This window comes from Molothrus ater, chromosome 21 (assembly GCF_012460135.2).
Source record: "Molothrus ater isolate BHLD 08-10-18 breed brown headed cowbird chromosome 21, BPBGC_Mater_1.1, whole genome shotgun sequence".
In the NCBI taxonomy this organism is placed as follows: Eukaryota; Metazoa; Chordata; class Aves; order Passeriformes; family Icteridae; genus Molothrus; species Molothrus ater.
The window spans coordinates 8545031-8565956 of record NC_050498.2 but is presented as its reverse complement, the minus strand read 5'-3'; the positions used below and the strand labels follow the sequence as shown (position 1 = coordinate 8565956).

At 45.4% G+C, this 20926-nt stretch overlaps 2 protein-coding genes and 1 non-coding gene across 6 annotated transcripts in view; 2 read left to right on the top strand and 1 right to left on the bottom strand.

Moving 5' to 3' along the window:
- Positions 1 to 2034: 2034 nt before the first annotated feature.
- On the bottom strand, positions 2035 to 18831 carry RAD51C (RAD51 paralog C). Of its 4 annotated transcripts, none has more exons than XM_036395219.1 (10): positions 18618 to 18831; positions 17682 to 17940; positions 16828 to 16994; positions 15704 to 15837; positions 13195 to 13326; positions 11031 to 11097; positions 8334 to 8394; positions 5821 to 5881; positions 5449 to 5593; positions 2035 to 2393 (listed from the first exon to the last, which is right to left on the bottom strand). In XM_036395219.1, the coding sequence occupies exons 1-10, from the start codon at positions 18733 to 18735 to the stop codon at positions 2335 to 2337; spliced, it is 1203 nt and encodes a 400-aa protein (XP_036251112.1). In that variant the 5' UTR covers positions 18736 to 18831; the 3' UTR covers positions 2035 to 2334. The 4 variants fall into 4 exon arrangements, with proteins under 4 accessions (XP_036251112.1, XP_036251113.1, XP_036251114.1 ...); XM_036395222.2 differs by lacking the exon at positions 5449 to 5593 and adding an exon at positions 5671 to 5732 and having other exon boundaries at positions 2280 to 2393; XM_036395220.2 differs by lacking the exon at positions 5449 to 5593 and having other exon boundaries at positions 18618 to 18827.
- Positions 18832 to 19312: 481 nt separating this feature from the next.
- TEX14 (testis expressed 14, intercellular bridge forming factor) overlaps positions 19313 to 20926 on the top strand; it is a 33743-nt gene continuing 32129 nt past the window's right edge. The window contains exon 1 of the mRNA XM_036395218.1: positions 19313 to 19448. Coding sequence (XP_036251111.1) covers positions 19313 to 19448 — 136 coding nt within the window. The remainder of the gene's footprint in view (positions 19449 to 20926) is intronic.
- Positions 20207 to 20420, top strand: LOC118694384 (small nucleolar RNA U3). The gene has a single exon (XR_004981411.1). It is a non-coding gene; the product is annotated as a small nucleolar RNA U3 (small nucleolar RNA).

Sequence of the window (20926 nt, the reverse complement as noted above, 5' to 3'; positions counted from 1 at the left end):
CTCACTGTTGGGCACTGATGCTGTGACATGCGTGAGGATTCCAAGCACATATGGGAAAAAATCAACTTGCCATGGAAGATTTACTGGTGAGGCAACGGTCAAATTTTCTCTTTCTCTGCAATTCTGAGCCTGGAACAGCTTCCTTGTCTCCAGCAGATGAGAACGAAATCTGGCTCATTTAATCTAATTTTGTCTCCGCCAACAGATCCTTCTCTCAGTTCTGGTCTGCAGAGCTGATTTTTATAATAGCTTCAATAGGAAAAAAAGAGTGAAAAATTAAAAAATCTCAGCATAGAGAGCCTCCAATGTTTCCTCTGGACATTTTGTAACTCCCACTGTTAACCAGTAACTGTGCATCTTTTTTATTTGAATAACGATGCCCATAACACTGGAAGCTCTAACATTTACTCAGCCAAGACCATTTATCTTGTTATAACAGGATCAGCATCTCAGCTGGGGCTTCTGGATGCTACTCTACTACAAACAAAATTAAAACCACCAGTCAGCTGAAATTAATAGTATATGGGAGCCACACAGTTCCTCTGCTCACACACGGAAGGACGTGTGGAGGGTGTTAAATCCCAGCACAATGCACGGAGAGAAATGGATTTTTCCATAATTACCAAACCCCTCAGCAGCTATCACCAGGCTCCAGGAGAGCTCCTGAAAATATTGCTCCAGCATTCCTAATGGATGGTTTTCCTCGTGCCTACGTAGGCAAGAGCCCGGTGCCGGCTCCCCCCTCCTCCTGCACTGCCAGACGTAGGAAGGTTTTATTCCCAAACGGGAGCGTTTGCCTGCTGACATCACAAGCGCCAGGATCCTTTTGTTTGCCTGTGTCTCCTGCATTGAAATGTTTGTCTGAGTCACAGATCCCGCTGCCTCCCTTCCCCTATGTCATCCTGCTTGCTTCACAGCTTCTCCCTGACTCACAGTTTTTAAATTTTGACACAGCCCAGTTTGCTGCATGGCAACTCAATACTTTTCCCTTTAATATTTTATTATGTAATTTTTATCTAAACCCTATAATGATGCAAAAACCACTGCTTTTTTTTTCTCCTTTTTTTTTTTTTTTGAATAGGGAGATTTTATGACTCAGATTCAGCACTGAATTTAATTTCAAGGGAAAGTCAGTTTAGTGTATACTAAATAAAAAATTTAAGATAGTGACTCCCACAACTTGAATTCTCCATTTAGCTGCTGGCTGAGTTTCCTCAGCTCTAACGTTACCGAGTGCTCTGCCAAAAGGGGTCATCTCTGTGCATGTGTACAAACACTTCCCATAATTGAAGTAATTACTATTTTGCAGTGCAGCACCTTTCTTCTCCTCTAATAATCTCCTTGATTTGTTTTCTCTTAATAAAAAGAGGACAAAAAGCTGCTGTGCTTTCAGTGTAGATTCATTCTCTGGGTTTAGACTCTGGAGCTGCTGATATTGCTGGTGCCTAAGTCTGGGTTTCCCCTTTATTACAGCCACGAACAAAAGAGATCCTGATCACAGCAAGAAATGAAATGAAGAACGTGGAAGTCATGGCTGTGCAGCAGTTTGGTTCAAGCCTGAGTCACGGTAAAATATTCCCACTTACTGAGACAGGAACATAAAATTATCGTGCTGGATTAAATCCTTTGTCCTTCAGATCCAGCCTTTCATCTCTGTTGTTGCCACCACGGGATAAAGGAGAAGTTCAAAGCAGAGCTTTGACCGTCCTTGACCAAGGACTTTGCAGCAGGTGAGGGCTGAAGCCCCACTCTGGTGTAGCACTGAAAGCTGCATTTCTCTTCCAGCATCCACTGCCTGTGTCCTGCTCTGAGCCTGTGGAGAGCACAGTGCTGCATCCAACCTCCTTAAAATTCAGGTACACACAAAGCCAGATGACTGATCCACATGCCTGTCACTAAATGTGCTGTGCTAGAGGCTTTCATTTCATTGTCTTTTTACCCAGTGTGAAAAGATGCAGTTGTGGCCCCCACATCCACCCCATCCCCCCCCAAAAAAACCCAAACAAAAAAGCCCCAGCCCAAAAGCTGAAGCAATTTCTTATAGAAAACATAGATTTTTATTATAAAAGTACAATTATGCCACACACAAAGGAATTTTGTGCCACAGAAATTTGCACGTTGCAGTCTTAATATTAAAATAAAGTCCAGAGCAAGAACTGGAGTTGGGAGTCTCTCAGGCTGCCTTTGGCTGCACGTTCACCCTGCTCTCCTGCAGGTTTTTAACCTGACCCCACTTTGGGGTCACTTTGGGGTCACTTTGGGATCACTCTGGGGTCACTTTGGGGTCACTGCTGCTTCTCCTCCTCTGTCCGAGGCCGTTTCCGAGGGTTGAGCTCAGCTCCTCCTGTGCTGGCAGCGGCAGCTGGAGGCTGCACGTCTCGGAAGCCATGGGGCTGGAAGATGAAAGGGAAATCATGTGCTAAGGCTTGGAGGGATAGAGAGCATGAGGAACCAGTTCCCAGAAGATCAGAATAAGGATCATGCTGCCATTTATTCGGGATCAGCAGCCACAGAATATTTACAGACCAGGTTAAGCTCAGCACTGCAAACTTTACAACACATGTGCCAGCTCATGTCTACTCACTTTGTTTTTTAAAGATATTTTATTTTCACCAACCAGGCTATCACTTCCATTTTACTGTTTATCACCCCTATGGCTATGAAAAACTGCTTCTCTGTAAATTAACTTATGTTGCCTATTTAAATAAATCAAAAGACAAATCCATCAGCTCCCACAGAAGCAAGGAGATGACTGGATTAATTGCCTCAGTCATTTTCAGAAACAAAACTGTGAATTTCTACAACCTAGGATATTTTTGTTCCATGTACCTACTTAATGAACTGAAAACATCAATGAGACATTGTAAGAGAACAGCAGAGCTGAATCTGTCTCTAGACTGCAAAGACTGTTCCAGCATAGTAATTTATGGGACACAATGGGATGAAAACCTTTGACTGCCAAAACCTAAATGTAGAAGTGAAAACTACATGCTGCTACTCAGGAGAGTGCTTGAAGTGATCTATCTGGCCTAGCACCACTTGTATTTTCTGTTACTGTAGCTCACAATTTAATTTTTAACCATTTTAAAATATGAAAGATCTCCAAGTCAGTTAGCTAAACATGCCATGGATGCAGATGGAGATGGTGTGTTGTGTGAAGCCTGCAACTCTCTGAATTCCCATCTCCAGACAAATGCTGTGCAGAGAGCACTGCTGACAGCTCAGTGAAGACTCCCAGTGCAGATTTAGAGAGGAAAAGGCATTAATCAGAACACAAAATTGCTCTGCTGATCCAAAATGCTCAGGTAGAGGCAATGTGGGGACGAGAGCATTTCAGGCACACTGACATTGTGGGTTGGTGCAGTGTGAGGAAAGCAAGGCAGAATCACCATCAGAGGCGACTCTTCCCAAATGCCAGCGTGTCCCACACCAAGACCAATCCTAAATCCCAACAAAATGTCTTGTTTAAGTCCCCATCCCTGTATTTCTATTTCTGAATGCCTCACCTCACCCAACCCGGGCTTTTTAAAGGAACAAACAGCAAGAGCTGCTACAAGGGCAGGATCTGTGCAACCCCTCTGCTATTTATAAGCAACTCAAGTGTTATTCTAAAGAGCATAATGGGGAATCTTCAAGTTTAATGTTTCACTACATCTAATCTCTGCCATTTCCCTGAGGCACAAAGGTGGATCTGTAGCCAAGTATCCACTTAATCCAGAATGCTGACTCCCAGTGAAAGCATTCCAAGGGTTAGAAGGGCCAGAACATAAAGCAGGCTGTCCAGGATGGATATTTTGCACTTGGCTACAGGCAGGCACCTTGAAAATACAAGAATTTTGTGTATTTTTGTGAAGTTTGGTAGTGGTTTTCAGATGGTGAGGATGTGGCTGCTGGAGCCAAGGACAAAGCTCAGTCTTTCATTTTGAATTATTCCTTAATGTCCTCTGGATTTACACCCTCTGCAGCAAGACTGGCAAGGGTGGATGTGTTTATTACGTGAGCACTGCTCCCAGTGCTGGCCTGGCAGACCCTCCACACCTCAGGGAAACACAATTCCCACCCAGAATTTAGATCCTGGGTCTCTGTCTTTCACTATGAAATAATCAGGTCACATTCCTGGGAAATTCAGGTGAATCAGCCCAGCTACTTACTCCCTTGTGCATAAATCAATTTCCATTTCTATACTCTGCATTTAAGAATGAATCCTTATCAGCCTGTGGAAGAAGGGATTTCATGGGAGAGGAGTTCCACAGCCCCCTCAGAGTGGTGACTGACTCCAGTGTGCTGAGAAGGACAGGATAAAAACAGCCCAGAGCTCACTCATGAATTTACACATTTCATCAGCTCATGGGCACTGAGCAGCCACTTTGCCAATGGTACCTCATCTGCACAATTCTAAGGAATTATTATTTTTTTAATATCTTTTTGTTTGTTGGTTATACACAAATCTGACTTGCAAACACTGGACGTGTATTGACATCTTTCAGTTTAACTATGGAATGAGAAATGATAACAGCAAACTGTTATCAGACCTGGATTTCATGAAAGAAATTGAGATAATACAATTTTTTACTAAAAGAAATCATCTGCTGAAGCAGTTCATCAGGATTAAGGGAAAAAAACACAGGGATAATCTTAAATAATAACTAATCTTTGATTAGTATTCACTCTCAACTCTATTTCAAGATAGTGTGCATTGACACAGAAGAGAGCATAGCTGTTTTAGGGTGCTTATAAAAATGAAAGAAAAAGGCAATTAAACTGTGTGAGATAAAATCCATCTGTTTGTCAGCTGGAGAAAAAAGGACTCACATCACATGATCCAAACAACCTTGGCATGTAGTCCCACTTCCCCTTCCAGTCTTTATAAATTTGCAGTATTTCTTCTGTCCTGGTGAATACATTCAGGAGAGGGGGGAAAAACCCTGATTTCTGTTGGAAAGTTTGAGGATCTCATCTGATGGCAGCATTAAAATCTGCAGAAAATGCTATGGCAACGTGTTTCCATGAGGACATGTAGCAAATAGTTATGGAATTGTACCTATGGATGTGACATCTGAGGAGGTAAGAATTGAGTGGTGCTGTCTTTTTAAACCTAAATACAGCTTAGACAGCATCTCTTCTCATTAATATGTATCTAAGCACTCCACAATAGGAAATAATCACAGGATTTAACTGGGGATGAATAAGGACTCCAGCCATAAGCTGGAAGCTCCTTCTGTGATAGGGACAGAAGAGAAAAATCTGTATATTGGCTGGGTGTAGGGTCAGTGTAGGATAAACACAACATGGGTTACACCACACATAAAGCACAGATGGGGAAATACCTATGGAACAAAGCACTGGAGAGGTTCTGGAATATCAGGTTTAATTCTGGTCATCCTCATCATAAAAAGATGAACTCAGCTGGAACAGATGCAAAAAGGCACCTGAGAAACCATACCCTACCTGAGCAGGGAGACAATGGTGCAGGTGTCCCAAAATGAAGCTCAGATTGCTCTTGGTAACTGCACTTAGGGCAAAAGTTAACTTCAGGGGCAGATAAAATAAACAGCAGCAGAGCAGATGGGGACAGGCTGCCTGAAAGTTTGATCTGGAAATCAAAAGTATTTTAACTTTGAGTAGACAAAATGCTGGGTCACTTTTCTAAAGAGAAAAAGAGCAAATGACCCCAAAATCTGGAGCTATCCCAGTATGACCACCTCCCTTCAGAAGGCAGCTGAGAAACAACACTAAGAAAGCAAAGCCCACAGTGAGATTTGTGTGAAATTCCTTTCCAGGTGCCATTCCTGGGCATGTCCCTCCCACAGGGCCACTCACTGTGATGTCATAGGCTATGGTGGACTCCTTCTGGCTCGGTGATTTGTACAACGTGGCCAACCTGGGAAAACAAACCCCAGGGAATTAGCAGTAATTAATACAGTAATAAAAATTCCAAATAGCCCAGTGAGCAGACCCAAGTTTTCCTACAGTACCAGTGGAATTCTTATGGATGTATTTTCATATAGGTCATTCAAACTGTGGATTCCCATCCTTACATGACCTGTCAGCTCAAACACAATCTAGACCTACTAAAAAGAGTGAATGATTAATTAGCCTTGTTTCATCACAGTATTTGATGACATTTTTGGAACAATATTCATCATGAATTAATTCCAAATGTCACTTTCTTAAAATGCAAACAAAAAAGGTTTTGAGCACACCTCTTCCCTACTCCATTAATCACTTGTTCTTTGCCCTCTCAAGGATGTGAGAGACCTGCAAGAATCCCGTACTTCTAGGGAGGCTTTTTCCAGAGATTTCCCAAGCCTGTCAATATAACCCAGAGGCTGGAGATGTTCTATTTCTAAGCCTGCCCTTGCCACTGACACACAGCACAACCTTGAGAAAATAGTTTCCTTTTTATTTCTCCTCTGACACTTCCCTGATTTGCTGCATTTAAACTCTAAGCAATACACCTTGATTTGTGTTCTACAGCAAACGCTTGCATAATATAGAGAGAAAATTGCACAGCAGCTCAAAAGGAAAGGGCTTTTCAACCCTTGTCAGGGCTGCACCGTGCCCACCTCCCCAAAACTCACACTTACATAAGCCAATCTAGAAAGTGTTCTGCTCTCTGTAGCAAGACACCCTGCCAAAAATCCTGTTAATTATTTTCGGGGGGTTTTTTCCTCCCTGAGGTGCCATTCTATTAGAGAGCACGTAATTACAGCCTGAGGAACGCTGCCACTTCATGTTAGCTACACAGGGAATTCCTCAGAACACTCAAATGCTGGGTTATACTTGACAAAATTGCCCAAATCTGGAGCTGCAGAAGCCAGGCTTTCACAAGAGCTCAGCTGGAGCCTCTGACTCAACAGGATCATTCCTCCCAGCAAAGAGAACCCTTAGAATTAAGCTCTGACATTTTCAGGAGTAGAGAGAAAGGAGGAGACAGGTATCAAAGTGGCCAAAGCACATTTAAAAATGATTTTTAAAAAGGCAGTGGGTCCTCAAATGATCTTTGTGCCTCAATAACCTGATGTAAAACCAACAAAATCACAATGGAGCATCAGCTGCAGGCAGCCTGTGCAAAAATAAGACAGCATTGAGCTATTTCTGCTTTTACAGTTGTATCCAGAATTGCTGTTTCTGCAGGCCCCACTCCATGGTGCAGCAGATTTACATCAGTAAATAAGCCAGGTTTGTCTCTCCTTGGCTTGTTTTCTGGAACTTCTATCTGCAGCCTTCCTAGCTCTGTTGCAGAAGAAAAAAAGTTCTTTTCATATATAAAATTAACTTTTGTTCACTCTGTAATCATTATGTTGATGCAACTTGTCCTAAAAAGACGGTTAACTAATCAGTGATGTTAATTTAATTCCAAATTAAACAGCCTGCTGTAATCATCCTGCATTGCCTTCAAACTTAGAATTTAAAAACAAAACTCCCCAAGAAAGTGTCACTGCATTTTTCTTTCAAATTCAACAAGCAAAACACTGCAAAACAACATTTTAGCACCATTTTTGCTCACTGTTTGCACAAGATTAGGGAATTGCAGCACAGCTCCTTAATCTCAAGCTGCTGCATGGTGATATTACATAGAGGACAAATTTAACTGACCAGGAAAGAGAAATGACCTTGCAATATAAAGAGTGGGGAAAAGAACCAGGAAACAGAGGAGGTCTCATGGCAACAAACAGAATTTCACACTGTTTTTTGGAAGGGTCAACCCCTGAAGCTCAGGGTCAGCAGCCTGTCCTGGGGGTCACAGCCCAGGTGGCTTTAAAGCCTTCTTTGGCACCTCTGGCTTTGGAATGACTGGGGATGAAAACATTGAAGCAAAAAAAAATTCTTTTCAAAGAAATTATTATGGCTACAAGCAACCATGGAGGAGTGGGAGGTTCTTTATAATGAGACTGTTGAAATTGCACCTCTTCAGAGTGGGGTATAAAAATCACCTTGTAACCCAGCAGCTCAATACTTGCACTGAGTCTATGGCAAAAATTCACATTAAAATGAGAAGAGTTTTATTAAAAAAAAAACAAACAAAAAAACCAAACCCTATCTTGCAAGATGCAGATAGTGAAAGAAATCCTTGTGTCTGAACAACTGCCATGAGGATGTTACACTTTTATAAACCATGGCATCTTGTCAGGAAGAACCCACCATGGTGGGGAGGAGGAGTCTGACAGTTCAGCCCTCACTGAGACAATTCCTGAGCCTCAGGAACCTGGGATGTGGCAGAGCAAGGCCAGGAGCCAAATTCAAACCCCTGCTTGGCCCCCATGGCCAGCCTGAAAGATCCTCCAGTGCCATTCTTGTGTTTATATGGATTTTGCTCACATTTTGCTCACCTCTGAGTGTTGTCCCAGTGGAAGATCAAACGGACGGTGGCAGCGTGTCCCCAGCTTTCTCCTGAGGAACACAAAATGACAGAGATCATTCATTATCTCTTACAACACCACCAGCAAGCTGAAATGAAATTAATCTTCAAAAACCCCCCATGACTAAACCAAAATCTGCCTTTCTTGCAGTGATGCATCACATCTTTTTCATACTTGCAAGGATTTCACAACAAATAGACCTAAAAAGAGGAATAACCTCTGTAGTCTGTGTGTTTTATGGAAACCTTGATGCAATGCTTCCATATTTGTAGAAAAATTTCATGGATGCCTAATAAAGGACAGGTACTAGACAAGTCTTGAAAACAGAGGCAGCTTGAAGAAGAGATTTGTCTAATTACTACTGAAGAAGTCTGGTGAGGAGGTCTAAATCCTACTTCAGAACTGTGATATTCTGTCTCTCAGGCATAATTATGAGCAAACATCAGTCCCTTTGGGATGGCAGCTTTGGGAGAAAGTCAACCATTATTAAAGCATTAAGGGCCCCTGAAGCAGTTTTCTGCTTCTGACAGCAAAATGCAAAATAACCAAAAGCAAGGAGCAAGGAGGTGTGAGAGAAGGAAATTTAGATTTTTATCCTGCTCCAGGGGCTCAGTCCCAGTGTTTCAGCTCCCATCTGACCACAAGTCAATGTACAGACATCTTTATTGGGTGCTTTTTGCTCTGTTTATCCCTGTCAGCACTCCACAGATGCATTGCATTTTAAACCAGTCAAGTCTCCCCTGTCCACCTGCTCCTTGCTGTCCTCCCCTCCCTGGTCTCCCCCACACCCCCAGCCCCTCGTGTCCCCTGTGCTCTGGCATTTATCAGAGCACAGAGAAGGAAAAAAAAAATATCCCACTGTAATGAAGACCTAGACCCTTTAGGCATCCTGCCAGACCTTGCTCCACTACATCTGAGCTGAGATTAAAGATTTTGGCTCTCAGAGATGGCTCTGAGGCAGAGATCAAAACACATTTTACAATGGCTACAAATTCCACACCAGCAGATTTCCAACTGCATTGAATATGAGTAAAAATGCTACTGTAAAATGAGATATTTCTGAGTTGAACTGCCTGTAGATTAATATTTGACCTCCTTTCTAAATATATTTAGTAGAATTGTCTAGGAACACCCAGCTTAGCTATCACTAGTGGGAAAGAAAGCTGTCCCCTTCATAAAGCTCCTGACTTAATACCTTGCAGCATCTGTGCTTTTTTCTTTCTTTTTTTTTTTTTCCCTCATAATTAAGATCTTCCCTTCTGCTCAGGAGCTGAATAAGAGTTTAGAGATTAATGCTTTCATGAAAAAGCTGTTTCTCAGGCTTACCAGTCAATGGGAGGAGAAACCCAATTTAGTGATTTTACCTGGGGGTTTGCTGCTGACCCCTCCCTCAAAAATTCCTCTGGCTTCACCAAACCATGGAGGAGTGGGAGGTTCTTTAACCTTTATGATGAGACTTTTGAAACACCATCTTTCCAGAGCAGGGCATCAAAACCACTTGGTTAAATATTTTCCCAACTGGTACCAAGCTGCATTTTTGGAAGAGTTCACACCGCTGAGTTTAACAATGCTGTGGTCACACACGCTGGGGAGAGGCACTGCCAGCTCCACAGGAGGTCATGTCAAATTAATTGTTTGTGAAAGAAAATATGCACAAGGCAAGGCAGGATATCTGGGAATTATAAACTCCCCTGAATGTCTTCACATTCTTTACTGTCCCCATGACTCAATAAACACAACAGCTCCCAAACAATGCTGGCCAGTGAAAAAAGACAGAACCTATTAGCTTTAATTGAGTTTGTAGCCAGAAAGGCTGCCAAAAATAATCCATCAGAGAGCAAGAGGCAAAACTGACAAAAAGGGTCAGATCCTGGGAGCTGGGTCTGCCTGCACAGCTCCAAATTCCACATTCTGCACATTCCTGCAGGAGATGGGCTGTGTTTGTTCATTTTACCCTCTATCTCTGCCAAATGGTTTGGTGCCTGTACAGACTCTGGGAACATCTTTGCCTTTGTACTGTCCCCTTCTCTCTCCTCTCCAGAGCAAGGGAATCATTACTTGGCTCACAGAAAATGAAGAATTTGTGCCCTTTAAGTGAATCATAAAATAATGCAATGCTACAGCCTGAAATAAGATTTAAATGCTGAACCTTTCCTTAATTTGTAGAAATATCCACTTCAGAACTGTTTTATTTTCCCCTGTGACTGCAGCAAAAAGGCATGGATGAGGTATCTGCTCATTACAGGGCAAAATTGAGCAGCCTGCAAAAAAAAATCTTTAATCTGGCTCAGGGCAGGCTGTGCCTGAGGATCCCCCACAGAACTTCCCTCTACATCATCACTGCAGAGAATCCCAGTGATACAGCAAATATGAAATGCCTTTGCAAATAATTAATGGGACATGTTCAAGGGTAATGGGAAAATAAACAATTTAAACTGTTTGGGAGAGGCACTGAATGCTTCTCAGGGAATTTAGGAAATTGCAGCTTAGTTTGGGGTATGCAACCATTAAGCTGGGTTCTTGTTTGAGTGATTTAACCTTCTCCTCACCACATCCCTGCTAGAGGTTTACAGCTCCCAGGTACATTTTTGGATGATTTCTCTTTGTACATAAAGCCAAAGGAAAGGAACTCATACGTCCATTTTCAACTCAAAGCTCAACACTTACCTAAAGCAGGTACTAATGTGGACTGGCTTTGTCCAATCCTTGTTGTCATTTGGTTTGTCAGAACAACCTGAAAGAGGAAACAGAAACAAACAACAAAACATTTAAAATCTCCTGGAAATCAGCTTACTGGTGGGAGGGAAGAGAGGGAATTTTCAAAAAAGCTTTTACTGATGAAGCATTACTCAGGCAAAACTCTTGGCAACTGTAATGAGGAGAAACTGTGAGGGTGCCTCAGCTTTTCAAAACAAATTAAGAGTACCCTGCAAAATGTATTTTTGGTTTGAATGGGAGATTTCTTTCATTCAAGACTTTAAAGAAATCTCAATTTCTCCCTCCCCAAGGGAGACAAGCTCCACACAACTTATTTATCCCACACCATTTGTCCTAAATGTTGTTTGGATCTATGTTTAGCTGCAGCTGACTCGCACTGGCCTTCCATGAGGAGCCAGCTCTCAGTCCCTGGGGTAAATGAACTTGGTGCTGCTGCTCCCAATGTGCATTAGCCTGGTGATTAACTGAGTTCCTGTGCCTTGGAGTCTAAAAATGCACAAGTGGGTACAAGACAAAGCAGAATGGAAGGGAACAGACAGAGTGGGGGAGTGTTTTCGCAGCCCCAATCACTGGTGGGAGGCTCACAGACAGTCTAGGTTAGATCCCTGGCAGAAGTGGGGGTGGCTGAGACAGAAGAGTCAGGAATATTAATGACAAAATTCATTAAAAATGAAAAATTGTACCCATCTAAGACCCTAGAGAGTTCCATTGTTTGACATGCTCAGAGGATTCTTGCTGGAGTAGCTCAGAAAAGTGTGTGAGAGCAAAGAGCTCCACTGAGCAGAGCCTGAAACATTCACACAGCTGAGAGCCCAGCATGGATATTGCACATTTTAGAGAAGTAACTCATCACAAGTGCATGGTAACAGCCCCACACAGCCTCCTCATCCCCCTGCTGGCATCCTGACTCCGAGTCCAGCTTGAGGATCTGACTTCCTTCCATATTAGAGCATCCAGAGCTGCCTGACAAGCAATCCCTGGCATGCAGGCTGGATTTAGCCTGCTCACAGCTCATGGAACTAACTCAGACACCACTAACAAGAGGGCAAATCCAAGCAAAACCGTTCCTGAAGCTCTGACTCTTTTAGCAAGAGTTTATTTAGCAACTTTGTACTAAAGTGCTGCCTGGTTCAAAAGAAATGATTTCTATATTTTATCCTTGACCAAAGGAAAGCATTGTCCAATGACAGCAGCTGCTGTTCAAGGTCACCAGGTACCAAGCTGTGGGGGAAAGCACTCAGGAAACCTGAGGCTGTGCAGACCTTGGAACATCATCTCCCTGGTGCCCAGAGCAGCAGGAAGGAGCTCCACAGCTCATGTCAGGACACTTTGGGAATGCTGGGCTCTTCCCCTCCCACAGCTCCCAGAGGAAGCACAAGAGGAGTTTTATTTTTAGCAGCTCGGAACAAAAGCCAACTGCACCAGAGAGCTGTGAGTGACAAGGTCACGAGTCACCTGGACACTCTTAGAGACACAAGCACCATTTTGAGGGCTGGGGAAGCTCCAATTCCTGAACAATGCTTCTCTGAGCTGTCAGAGACTTCCAAAACAACTTCTGGAACAGCTGCAGCTTCCCAGTGCCATCTGCTGGCTGTGGCTCTGCTGCCTCCAGACCTTCTGTGACGTAAAACAATGCCCAGGAAGGAGGCTCTGGGTTTCCATGGATGCCAGGAGAGAAGGCCAATCCAGCAGATAAAGTGGCTTTCCTCCCTAGGAATGTTTATTTTTAAACAGAGAGTGGAAAGTTGTGTTGGAACTGCTGAATGCTGCCAGGTATTTCTGTAGGTAAAGTCACCAGAGGAGCATTCCTTGTCCAACCAAATCATTGGAGATAATGGCAAACTGCATTAGAAATGCCATGCTGCCACTTAATTAAGGAGGTCATTGATGCAAATTTCACTTATTTTGGCAAGTCTAGGAATTTCCCACCTTTCAGATGTTTTGTCTTTGTGATCCCTCCATATTCACCAACTAAACTGGCAAGAGTGAGTGCAGAGGGTATTACTGCAGAGGCTATTACTGCAGTTTTATTTTACTATTTAGAGACACATTTCCTTAATTCTTTGTAATAAAAAGCATTATCTTCTGGGCTGGAAGGCTGCCCTGGACTCACAGCTGCCCTGTGCTCGTTGGCTGTGATGATGAGCTGCTGGGCCAGCCCGTTCAGCAGCCGCGTGCGCAGGGCCAGGTCCTCAAAGTCGTGGCGGAAGGGAAAAGCAATTCCATCAATCACCACCAGCCGCACCTAAAGGCAGCAGAAAAGACCAAAAGCTGTCATTATCATCCTATAAAAAAATGACAACAAACAGCAAGAGGTGTTTTGTAGTGCACTGGAATGTTTTATTTCATCCTTAGGTGAACACGACTGGCAAAGCTGGACTTGAAGCCTTGCAGAGGAGAAGCTGGAGAAAATAATCATTAAACAGCAGAACTGTACTTCAGTCAGCTCTCCACAAACAGCAATTAATTCACCTTCCCTCTCAAAAATTAAATCCAAATCAGAATCAGAATTCAGGCTCTCTGGAGGCACTGCTGAGATAACTCAGCTGTTATCGGTGATCTGTCTTGGAAACACACAGTTTAACAGATGCCTAAAGATATTCCAGGTACACTGCACTGGAGCTGAGGATCTATCTTGTCTCAAGATGTTTGCTTTGCTGAATTGTTTCTTTTGTAGCAATCATTAGCTGAACTCAGAGCACGCTGTAGCTGCTGGCTCATCACCCTCAAGACACTGTACAAACATTAGTCTGGGATTTTGATTTATTCTAACTTCATTTGTTGTGGCTGTTTTGATGACCCAAGTATGAAATACAGGAGGGAGATGGATGCTCTAACAGTGCCTGCATATTCACATGGCACTCAAAATCCCTGGTGTCTACAAGTTCCTGCATTACTGCACAAGATAACAAAGTGGAAACAACACAAAAATCCTGATTTTCTGCATTACTGATTTAACTCATTACTGGGAAACCTCTTTATGACTGGAACATACAAGCCTGCACAGACATCACTGTGAAATGGTCCTGGGCCTCCACCTGAAAAAAAACCCTTAATTTGCAGAAGAAGATTAAATATTTGGGATTAAAAGAAGACATTAATCATATTCTCATTTTCCCTTCTTCCTACAAATTCTTTTCCACGAGTCTGTACATTCTCCTCATGTATCATTTCTTTAAGAACAATAAATTTAACAGCATAAACATGACTCATGCCAGACAGGAATGTACACATGGTTATATAATTTGGCTATCACAGTTATGTTCAGGTAGGATGCAATTTAGTTAAATTTCTCCCAGAGAGCAGACAGGAAAACCTAAAGTATTTAAAGTGTAAAGAGAGCTTGGTAACACCTGCCTTGTCCATGCCAGCTTGGCTCAGCAGACCTTAAAGAATTAGGTTTTTTATTTTCTAACAGTCTTTCTCATATTATTAACAAGATCTCAAACGAATTCGTGTTTCCAAATGGCACATTTGAACCTCTAACTCTACATCTTTCTTATCTCTAAACCTCTACAACTTTTTCCCTCTCCTAAAAACCCTGAAATCTGGAGGCTTCCTGTGGTCCCAGACTGGGCTCCAGAGGGATCAGACTAATTTTAATGAGAGCTTGACTGCAATGAGCAATCTGCCAAATCACTTCTAGCCCGTCCAAGGAATCAGCAGAAGGTCTTGTGGTTCTTCTGCAACCTTCAGCACTTCAGGCTGCAGGCCAAGCCCAGATAATCAGCACAGATGGTTCCAGGGAGCTGCAGCCCAGTGGAACTGTGCTAATGAAGCCATGTACTTTCCACAAGAGCAAACACAACAGGGCACCGTTAGTACCTGGCAGGGAAAGGGAATACCAGACTACACCGAGCACAAGTGAGGCTCCCATCTGTGTCTTCCAGAACACCACAGCTCCCATCAATGAAAAATTTTGGAATATGTGCAAAAGACATTCTAATCCAACACCGATTTGTGCTCGGATGGAACAAGGCACAGTCACATCTCCCAGATCCTGACAGGGAGTGATCTGCAGTGCAGAACCCAGAAATCTGGAGGGGAGGTGGTGAAAATCTGCCTTACAATAGCATTTCTCTAAGACATTAGGTACTAAGAAACTTTCTGGCTGCAGTCCACCCAAGAGTCAAGCGGCAGGCTCTGGTTGCTTGTAGCAACAGAAGATGCACTGAAAAAAAGGAGAGTCACTTGGATGGTGCAGGATATTTCTGGTCCTGAGTGCTCTTTTAGGGCAAAAAAAGTGGCACCAAGGCTTTCTGATGCCACCCTAATGGTCAGCACACACCCCCTGGCTGGGAGGCTCTTGGGCAGAGCAGTTCTGTGCTGATTCACAGCTCAGTGCTCCCAGAAAAGGAACATGTGGCAGCACAGACCCAGTGTCCTCAACTCAGAGTGGAAATTCAGGAGGATGGCAAAAGCAAATGCCTCTTGAGAGAAATTGGGATGGGAACGAAAAGGCAAACAAGCAGAAGGCTTTACATTTGTACTCTGCTATCAGCCAATATTTTACTGCCAAGCTGACGAGGTACCAAGGTGTTTACTCCTGTTACTACAGCAGACAAAAACTCTTCAGTGTGAAGATGAGTGACACCTCCTGACAAGCCTGCAAGGAGCCTCACCTTGGAATGCTCTGACAGGAATTCTGGCAGGAGGTAGACCTGGGCCAGCAGCTCTGTGTAGTCACGACAACGGAAGTAATAGATGTGAGAGAGGATATTTTCCAGAGAGAAAGTCTCCAAAGCTTTCCCATGATCTGAGAACAAAACAAACAGACGAGTAAATGAGTCAGAAGTCTGTACGAGCATATTGTTACTTTCATCATCCCACCAGAGCCTGCCCTCCACACATAGCAACAGCAAAGCCCCCAGAAACAGAACAGGCAAGGTAAGGAGTGTGGAAACATATTTTCCATCTGGCTTGAAAGTCAGGAAGGTGGGGAGCAGATGCTATCCCAGCATTTGCACACAGACACACTGGAGCCTCCAAGGGAGGCCTCCAACAATGAAAAATTTATTTCTGAAGCAAGGACTTCTCCAGTAAATCATTTTCAAGCCAGAACGCCACCAGAGGACATCAGGGACTATTAATCATCCCTTGTTTAATATACAGGCAGTACCTCATTTAATACAGTGTCTCTTTACCTCAGTTCAAACAGAAGTTTGATGCATAAATTCTCCATGAGTAACACAAAAGTTGTGTCCTTATCCCCAGGAGACTGATGACTTAGAGAATAAAACTTATTAAAAGCAGCTTGGCTATATGGACTTTATGGAGGAGCTGAATTCCAGCTATGGTTTTACTCTAAGGGCCTTCAGCAGAAACATTGCCTCATAAAATTCTGCTGTTCCTCTTTCCTTTCCCTACCTGTTCCTGTGTTTTGAAACAAAACACTCACTTTTGCTCAACAGGTGCAAATATGACCAATAAGGTGCTGCAAATATGATCATTAAGGTGCTAAAATTTGGAAGAGGAAAGGAGGAAGATCAAATATCAAAACCCCCCACACCACCTAAAACCTCCAGGACCAAAATGTTCACAAAATCACCCTGTAGAAAAATAATTCTTTTTGAAGTAGCCCAGCCCAGTCTGCTCCAGACACAGATGTAGTTCAGGGTTTGATACACAGAGGTGGAAATAAAAAGCTGTCAGCAAACACTCCAAAAGCAACACTGCAGCCTACGAGCCACTTGTTTCACTCCATCCTTGCCTCCTCCAGAAAAGAAATGACTTGGCAACAACGTACCCTCTTCTTGCTGAGCTTCAGCAATGAGGTGGCAGTGCTGCACACAGGCAGCTGCAATGTCCACCACTCTGTCCACCATAAAACTCCCCTCAGTGTCAATGAACACAGCTTCTCCAGCAACGCCCCCAAAGCACTCGGGGATCTGGACATCCACGGCCAGCTGCATGCTGCCATGGGAAACAGAAACAGAGATCAGTATCTGCATCCCAGAGCTCACTCCTGGGAAATAGGAACAGAGATCTGCCATGGGAAACAGAAATAGAGATCAATATCTGCATCCCAGAGCTCACTCCTGGGAAATAGGAACAGAGATCTGCCATGGGAAAGTGAAATAGGGATCAGTATCTGCATCCCAGAGCTCACTCCTGGGAAATAGGAACAGAGATCTGCCATGGGAAACAGAAATAGAGATCAATATCTGCATCCCAGAGCTCACTCCTGGGAAATAGGAACAGAGATCTGCCATGGGAAAGTGAAATAGGGATCAGTATCTGCATCCCAGAGCTCACTCCTGGGAAATAGGAACAGAGATCTGCCATGGGAAACAGAAATAGAGATCAATATCTGCATCCCAGAGCTCACTCCTGGGAAATAGGAACAGAGATCTGCCATAGGAAAGTGAAATAGAGATCAGTATCTGCATCCCAGAGCTGTCCCTGCTCACTCCCTGTCCCGTGTATTCCTCCTGCTGAGGAATACACAGGACAGGGAGCAGTACAACCATCATTGTATTTATACTGCTGGAGAAGAGTCAGAGATTGCAGTCAGACAACAAGAAAAATGGACTCATTTCCTAGGTGAGCTGAACAAAAAGTGATTCCTGGTTGCACACAAGGCCCGGGACAGTGAAATACCACAGCTGCGTTTTGCCAACTCCGGGTGCTCCGCAGATCTCGGTGATTTTTGTCAGCTGCACTCCACCTCCCAGGATGTTGTCCAGTGCTGAACAGAAGGTGATGATGAAGCCCTGGGTTTGCTCTTCTTCCAGAAGCTCCAGGGCTGTGCATTTCCTGGTGGCACCTGATCCCCCAGCTGTCCTTGCTGGGTCCCCGTGACATTCCTGCCTCACCACCTGCAGCGCTTCCAGCGCCTCTTCCCTGGAGATTCCAATTTCTAGAGAAGCCAAAAGCACAAAACACCACTTTTATTTTATAAGCACCGACTGATTCCACAGCATGACACAAAATGTTCCACGTTCACCCTCTCAGGATAACATGCACACAGCCCTGGAACTAACAATGTGATTTTCAAACTGTTATTGTAGTAGATAATGAAGCTAGAAAATCAAAATCCCAGACTGGTTTGGGTTGGAAGGGGCTGTAAAGACAACCCAGTTCCATCCTGCCATGGACAGGGACACGTTCCACTGTCCCAGGTTGTCCAAGCATCATCCAGCCCGGCCTTGGGCACTCCCAGGGATCCAGGGGCAGCCACAGCTGCTCTGGGCACCCTGTGCCAGGGCCTGCCACCCTCACAGGGAGGAATCACTACACACTCCTTGAAAAAGGCAATTTTCTAACTTCAAACAGGCTTATTTCGTTTAAATCACATAGTAAAAAGACGAGGGAAGCTGGGGAAAGGGGAGAGATGAGCCTAACAGAATCCCTTTGCTTTCCTGCATCCCATTTCCATCCATCAGTGTCAGCTGATCTTTTACCAGAATCCTCTATTTTTTATTATTATTATTCACTGTGCCAATTTCCCAGAGGCCTCGCTGGGGCCGGAACGGGGAAGGGGGAAGGGCCCGGAAGATCCCGGGGAGGCCCCGCAGGGCCGAAAGCCGCCGGTACCTTTGCTCAGGCCGCAGGGCCCGGTGTCCAGCAGCTCCTGCGCCGTCTGGAAGCCGGCGGCGGCGAGGCGTGCGCGCAGGGCGGGGGCCAGCGGCAGCGTGCCCACCTCCCGCTGCATGGGGACACCGCCACCGGCACCGGGCACGGCCCGGATCGCTCCGGCCACGCTCCGGCCACGGCTTGGACACGCTCCGGCCGAGTACCGGGAAAGCGATCGCCCCGGCCCCGCCCACCGGCCCCGCCCCTCCCGGTCTGGCCCCGCCCCCGCCCCACCCTGGCGCGAAGCGGGCGAGCGGTGCTGCCGCGCATGCGCGCTGGCGTTCCCGCGTGTCGGGGCCGTTCGGGCGGCGGGTGAGCGGAGCCGCGTGGGCCGCGGGTGTCCGGGGCTCCGCGAGGGGCTGGAGCGGGCATTGCCCACCCGGGAATGCCGCTGGGTCTGTCCCGCCTGTGTGCCCCGGAGGGACCGCTGCTCCTGGCAGGTTCTGTGATCTCCGCGTTGTCGCCTCTCCCGTCCGAGAGGGCACTGTTAGGGAGGGCAGCAGGCTGATTTCCCCTTCCATCTCTGGATATTTCTGCAGGAAGCAGACCTAACTTTAAGCTACTGCAGGTTCTGAAGTCAGAAATAAGTTCTTTACGTTGAGGTGCTTTGCAGCTTGATGTTTCCTACCTTTTCCCAGTTGCGTTCAGGAAAGAAGATGGCTCATCCCATCCCTCTCCCATTTCCATGCCCAGTCAAGCTTGGAAGTATAAAAGGAGACTCCCTGGAAGCTGACCTGCATGAGTATGTCAGGGAAGGGAACTATGTCAAAGTGAAGAAGCTCCTGAAAAAAGGTAAAAGCTAAGTTTAGACAAGTACTGGAAGAAAATATCTACTTTTTCCTGTATTATTTTATTTCTGGCAGAAAATTAGCATACTCCGTGTAGAATCCAGTTTTCTGAGTGAAATATGTTAACAAAATGATTTATAGCTGTCCTTTTCCGTTAAGTGGGAATAGTTCTTGAATCAAAAAATGTATTAAAACAAGTTAGTTCAAAAGAAAACGAATCTTTTATAAGTAAAGGGCTCATAAGAACATGACTGAGCATTGTAAAACTAAAATTCTGGAAGAGAGCTGTAGGAATATTCTCTTTAAATTGGGTTTTAGTTCAGATTGCCAAATGCTCAGGGTATGGTTAAGACATTAAGCATTTTTACAACCAGATTTGTAGCGACACAGGAACAGGGAATTTTGTACATGAAACCAGATATTCGGTGCAGTTTGGTTTCGGTTTTGGAATCACAAATCTCAGTGGGTTGCGCTGATGCAGAACTGCGCCTTCCCAGGGCGGGGCCGGCTCTTGGCGGCGGGCGCGCCTCTGATTGGCCATCGGGGGCAGAACATGCAGATCAGGGGGGCGTGTCCCGATCGCCGCCACGCGCGGCCGTTCCGCGGGGCGCGGGCGCTCCCGCGGGGCTCGGGGCGCGCTCCCGCGGCCCGGGCGGGCGCTCGGCGGGGCCGCGGCGGGCGCTGCCGCGGGTGTTTGGGGCTCGCCGTGCGCTGAGCGCGGGTGGCGGCGGCAGGGGTGGTGGCGGCGCGTGGGATGGGGTTAAGACTATACTTTCAGGGATCATTTCTGTAGTTGGTCACTAGAGGAGAGTGATCTTCCCTGATCGGCGTCACAAGCCACGAGGAGGAGCGAGGTGTTCTCTCCTGAGCGCGAAGCGGGCGGGCGGTGCTGCCTGGGCAGGGGCCGCTCGCCATTGATGACCGTTCCTGGCCCCCATTGTGGGGCTCGGGAGGGAGAGAACACGGGCTGAGTGGTTTGTGGCCCTTTTTTTATCTTGGTTAAGAAACAGATTTCAATGCAGTGCATCTTGAGCTCACCTGCCTGCTATACCCTGCATCCTGACCCCAAGTCCCACAGTCACATGTTCTAAAAGTCCCCTCCAGGGATGGCGACTCGGCCACTACCCTTGGCAGCTGTGCCCGTGCTCGAGAACCCTTGCAGTGAATAATTATTCCCCAATATCAAGCCGAAACCTGCCCTGATGTGCCCTGAGGCCGTTTCCTCTCACCCTGTCACTTGTTCCGTGCGGGAGCGACAGACCCCAGCTGCCTACATCCATCCTCCTTGCAGGCAGCGGCAGGGAGAGTTAAACTCCCCCCTGAGGCTCCTTTTCCCCAGGCTGAGCCCCCTCCCCATCCCCTCAGGGCTCGGCAGGGGGAGAACACGGCTGAGTGCTTTGTGGCCCTTTTTTATTGTGGTTAAAGAAAGAATTGGATACAGCAAAGTGGCATGAACAATCCTTGTTTAGGGGCATTTCCATC